The 6000-nt window shown below is 41.0% G+C and overlaps 1 protein-coding gene across 5 annotated transcripts in view; it reads right to left on the minus strand.

Moving 5' to 3' along the window:
• LOC109032001 (uncharacterized) overlaps positions 1-5100 on the minus strand; it is a 62232-nt gene extending 57132 nt beyond the window's left edge. For 3 of the 5 annotated variants that reach the window (XM_019043876.2, XM_019043875.2, XM_019043877.2), the window contains exon 1: positions 4777-5097. Coding sequence is in view for 2 of the 5 variants with exons in the window: in XM_019043873.2 (XP_018899418.2) it covers positions 4777-4878 (102 nt within the window). In the remaining 3 variants the exon portion in view is untranslated. Of the gene's footprint in view, positions 1-4776 lie in introns of all 5 variants that reach the window. The other 2 variants (XM_019043873.2, XM_019043874.2) reach the window with 2 other exon arrangements.
• Positions 5101-6000: the final 900 nt, after the last annotated feature.

The raw sequence follows: 6000 nt of genomic DNA on the forward strand, positions 1-6000 counted from the left end.
GAGTGCATTAAGTACCGAGCCACGTTTGAATTTGAAGGAATGCTCTAAAACCGTGCAATTTGGCGGCATCTTCTGTCGGCGGTAGAATTTCGAGACTACTTGTTTTAGCCGTGACTGAACCTTTTTTAAACCTGATGAAACGATGTTCGTTCAAACTTTCGATATTTTTATTTGCATGATAAAGTCCGATATATATTAATCGGACGTTGCCTATTAATAATATGATAATAAATATGCAGATATATAATATGCTTGGAATAAGAATGGCACAGCCACAACGCGGATCGAGGGTGGAAGTCCGTGCAACTGCTAGAGATCAGTTCTCGAAGTAATCGCAAATCGCAAAACATAGGAAGGAGCCCGACGAAATAAATTCGATGGGGGGCAACGAGAGGCGAAAGTGGAATTTTTATGAAACCGAAGCCCCTCCAAAATGCGACAATGCGAAGACAAAACAAAAAACGTGGCCTCATCTTTTCACATCGACGTCTTCGCAGGCTTGGACCATGCTTATCGTTCCTGTTAGAGTCCCCTTATACCCAGAGTTAAGACAACTGGATTATCAGCTGACTGGCAGCCGGCCTTGGCTGGCCATGGAGGCCGAAACGAGTGCACCCAAACGAACGATATTGAGGGATGTCTGTCACATAAAAACAACAACATCAACAAATTGATCAATTAAAAAGAAAATGAGATTGGTTTGTGAATAATTTCTTAATCTCTATTGCCATTTTGGACCGATAGAAATAACAATTTACTCTTGATAAACCACAATTAGGTAATATTTTCATTATTCTTGTTGACATTCGAGGTACCGCCATCTTGGTGCACTCGTTTCGGCCTCCATGAGCGAGAACCAATCAAAATTGGATTTTTTTTTAGGCCACTTTCAGCCCAACCCTGGCCCAACCAAAAGTGAGTTGTCTTAACTCTGGATATAAAGGGACTCTAGTTCCTGTATGTTAAACCGTTGCGCGGCTAAGCGGAGGAAGGGTAATGGGTGACACCCCCCCCCCCCCCACAATCACCACTCCTTTCCCTCCGATAATGGCCTTAAAAAGGAGTAAAAGGCTAATACAAACGACCCCCGAGTGAAAAAAGTATGACTTTAGTGTCATTAGAACCCCGGCCGCAAATGTTTAACTACCTAGTGCTTGATTTGATAGGCCCGAGCATAAGCATGGTCCAAGCCTGCGAAGACGTCGATGTGAAAAGATGAGGCCACGTTTTTTGTTTTGTCTTCGCATTGTCGCATTTTGGAGGGGCTTCGGTTTCATAAAAATTCCACTTTCGCCTCTCGTTGCCCCCCATCGAATTTATTTCGTCGGGCTCCTTCCTATGTTTTGCGATTTGCGATTACTTCGAGAACTGATCTCTAGCAGTTGCACGGACTTCCACCCTCGATCCGCGTTGTGGCTGTGCCATTCTTATTCCAAGCATATTATATATCTGCATATTTATTATCATATTATTAATAGGCAACGTCCGATTAATATATATCGGACTTTATCATGCAAATAAAAATATCGAAAGTTTGAACGAACATCGTTTCATCAGGTTTAAAAAAGGTTCAGTCACGGCTAAAACAAGTAGTCTCGAAATTCTACCGCCGACAGAAGATGCCGCCAAATTGCACGGTTTTAGAGCATTCCTTCAAATTCAAACGTGGCTCGGTACTTAATGCACTCTCGCCTTTAAATTTGGGGTGGAAATTGGATCCGCAGCTTACTCCTGTACGTACCACTTTAGGGCCTGCACCTAAACAAGTTTTGGACGCAATTTTCAGTGACTGTGTTAAGGGTTGCAGAAAATCGTGCGGTTGTAGAAAAACAGGCCTGAAATGTTCAAACGTTTGCTTGCATTGCAACGGCATCTCGTGTGATAACTCGCTTGTGCTTAATACAGACGAGTAAGGAGAAGAAGAAAAGGTCAATATGGATGACGTGAGGGCAACACTAGAATTGAGCGGCAATAAGGCGGAAGAAGAAGGAGAAGAAGATAAACAAGAAAAAGAGATGGAAAAGAAGAGAGAAAAAGTTGTAATCAATTACGCACTTAGGCCAAAAAGACGACGATTATTGTAAGACTTTTCTCTAAGTTTTACAGCTGGACATTCCTTCAAAAAAGTTATTGGGCAACCACTTGCTCTCGAATAAGTAATTGTAATTAATTAGAATACACTGCTTTACAATGATTATTAAGTGAAACATATCGAAAATATTATTTGTGATTAATATACTGATCATTTGTTCTTTAGCACGGTTTTATAATTGACTCTATTCAAGCTCAAAGTAGTACATGAACACCTTACGCTTAAAAAGATAATCGTTCAAAAAATCTGAGTACCCCCCCCCCCCTCCCCCCCGCTTACAACCATCTGTACTGGAGCTGGAGGTATCGAAGTGAAAAAGTGAACATTTAAAAATGTGTTTTATTGCTTTACTAGAGACAAATCGAAGTGAAAAAGAGGAATCATTTAATTATAAAATAATGCTCTATTTCTATTTTTCAGCCCCCCCCCCCCCCCCCCAACTCTCAATGCACAATTTCTGTTTTCTGGATGGGAGAATCCCGACTCTCCTCCCTCTTCAGATGCATTACGCGATATTTGAACGCTTCCGTACCGTAAACTTAAATGAGTACTTACCAGTACTGAGTATGTACCCAGTACTTGATTTGTTAGGCCCGGGCGGAAGAGCTTCGATATATCGTATTTTCGTAGATCTACTGTGAGTCTAAAATGATCGATGTTAATCATTTCTGATGTGAAATTCAACGCTCTTTCAGAATCCGCCATGAACATTTACATGAAAGCAGCCGTTTCAAAGAAAAATGGGCATTTTCGGGAAAAAACTGAAATTTCCGTAAATGCCCGTTTTTTTCGGCGGCCATTTTGAGGGGTTCAAAGTCGTTTTACAAAAAAATTCATAGGAGTCATTTTTATTGGAAATTTTATGAACTTTTATTCACTAGATAACTCATTTTTCGCTAAAACCAATTCTTTTTGAGATATTTACGAAAAACCGAGGAAAGGTCGATTTTTTGGCGGTTTTGGGGGGGCGGGGGGTCGAGCGTACAGGGGATTCTTGGGGACTTTTTGCTGGGAGTCCCTGGCACCCCAATGAACAACTTGGGCACATAAAACCTTATATATAAATTTTTTTTTCTAATCGCCGATTTTTGATCTAATATGCCTGGACTATTAACTTTTAACTTCGTACTATTGACACATTGTGTATCCTCAATATTCCCGCAAGGCTCAGCGGCCGTCTGATAGCCAACGGAAGGTCTTTATCAAAGACTGTGGCAGACGCTGCAGAGCACGGAATTTCGGAGCACCGCCATGCCTCCACCGAGTTGGACTGTGTTGTTGCAATCTACACTGATAGGTAGCGCTGGCAGTCGCGCACACTACGAGTGATTACCGATTTATCACAACCCAGTCGAACAGTGCAGACGATTACTTACTGGGTGATCATGTCCCTCCCGCACCCTGTTACCTCGAAGGGTCAGGGTATTGGAGTGGCATAGTCATCCACAGTCACGATGACTGATATTTGAGTGTCCTCAAATATCAGTCACCTCCGGGGATTGAACCCGGGACCTCAGTGTTGGCAGCGAACTGCCTTGACCACTACACCACTGAGGCTGACTTATCAAGAGCTTTAAGCTTTCTCTGATTTGGGTTAACTTTGGCCTTCTTTGCTAGGCAAGAAGTAATCGCTTTTGATTAGTTCATATCCATGCTCTAGACCTTCAAATTTTGAGAGACTGAGGCTGGGTGGAGTCAGTTTCTGCAGGTTCACTAGCCTATCCCTGTAACATTTGTCGCCACCACTGGGACTGGCACTCGGTACTTGTAGGTCTAGAATGAGACGCACTGACCACTAAGCCAACCTAGCTGGCTGCCGAACATTGAGTTTATCCAAATTTCTGGAGACACATATCTTCCCAGACTGACAAACACCCTATGGTTCATTCACACTGGAATCCTCCATTGTCATGCTACCGATGTTAACAGAACTATGCACTGAAAATATCAAGTGACAACCTGAACTTTCATCTTCTTCATCAGTGGAACTCTTATCCCTCACCAGTATGCATCTAATTTTAAGGCCTTCAAACACCATCAAATTCCGAAACCAATTCCCAAGTGTCAGAAATCATCAATCCTAAATTTGTTACTTTGAATTATTCTCCAATGAAGACTTAGCAGAGATGTTCTGTGCGGCAAGAAATGAAGAATGGTGCAACTCTGTTGGCATCAAAATTGGACAGGCTGTCCGATTGGTTCAAAATTTGATTGCCTGTAGAGGCCTTTAGATAAACTTTAAACTTTGTCATGAAAGATTTGTAGGATGGTCACATTAACCTATCCAAAGTGTTATCCATAGAATTGGACAGTTGGTAATGGCCCACGGACAGGTTCCGATTCCTTCTCTTCCAAAAAAAAAAAAGAAATTGAGCTACGTACGTTCATTGTCTAACAGAAGACCTTCCTTAGCAATCAATATAGATTTTAATTGTTACTGTAGACTTGAATTATTACTATAAGGTTAGAAATTGTAATGTCTCAGTATGCAGATGGTCAATGAAGTTGATTACTGTCAACATTTATTATTCCTTTGAGTCAAATTCAAATTGAGTGAGGGCAACTGGGCAAAGGGCCCAAAGAAATAGAAGTCTGGTCGCATGTGTAGAGTGAAACAAATTCCTAGGAAATATTGTGATAGAGATAAAGAAATATCAAAAAAGTTGGAGCTTAAGGACACCTACCTTGACGTTCACAGAACAAAGGAGAGAATAAGTTGAGACGGAAGATTGCAATTGAAAATTGACTAAATGGGCTATTTCAGATCGCAGATTACAGACAGACATACGAAAAAAAGCTAAGAGACATGGTACTGGTGTATGAAGTTAATTTTCGAAATGCGAAATGTAAACAAGTTTCATGAGTTCAGTGCTTATGGAAGAGAACTTGGGTATTTTGTATTTTGATAATCACGAACAAACACAGAATACACAGAATAAATAGACTTCAATGTACTGGAGCGCCGATGAAGCCACTTTTCGAGGCTGTTTTGTCTAGAGTCCCTTAATAGCGTTCAGCCCACCTACAAATAATAATAGGGGCCTCAAAGAGGCTCATCGATGGAACTGTTGACTGTTGCCTTTCAAAGATCGTCGGCATCTTTGGGGTTGGGGGTAGAGTCCCTTTATACCCAGAGTTAAGACAACTCGATTATCAGCTGACAACACCGGCCTTGGCTGGCATGGAGGCCGAAACGAGTGCACCCAAACGAACGATATTGAGGATAAGGATCAGGATTCCTGCGATGTCTGTCACACAAAACAACAACATCAACAAATTGATCAATTAAAAAGAAAATAGCTATGTTTATGCGAGCCTCTTAACCTAACTTCAATCGAAACCTGAGTTTGAAACCAAGGTTCAAATCACGGCATAAACGATACGGAACTAACGAAATTTAGGTTTCCGAAATTTGTGTTTGAAACCTTATTTTACACTAAAGACTAGGTTTTCGCACTCCGCATAAACGAACCGGAGGTTGAAATTAGTTGAAATTCGACTTCAAATGCGATTTTCAGGTGCGCGATCGGCAATATGGCGGATTTATTATCATAACGTTCGTAAACAACTGGTGCTTATCCCACGATTTAGCTTTAATTTTGCCATTATTCAACATTTTTTACAATCATAATTTTACTACAATTGTTGCTTAAGCACTTTCACGTGATTCCTTCAGTTATATGTGGCTTACTTATCCTTATTTAGCTAAACGTAGGACGTTATTTTCTAGTGAAGGTGTTTAGTGTCAGATGGAATCCAGGCTTATTACTGCTTTTTCAGATAATTCTTGCAACTCTAATCAACATTTTATGACTACAGAAGCAAAGCAAGCAAAGAGCTTTACAGGCTACAATTGAGTAATAGCCTTACCCACCAGTTCATCATCTGCGGAGAACTTTTTTACTGTA

This window comes from Bemisia tabaci, chromosome 2 (genome assembly GCF_918797505.1).
Source record: "Bemisia tabaci chromosome 2, PGI_BMITA_v3".
NCBI lineage: Eukaryota > Metazoa > Arthropoda > Insecta > Hemiptera > Aleyrodidae > Bemisia > Bemisia tabaci.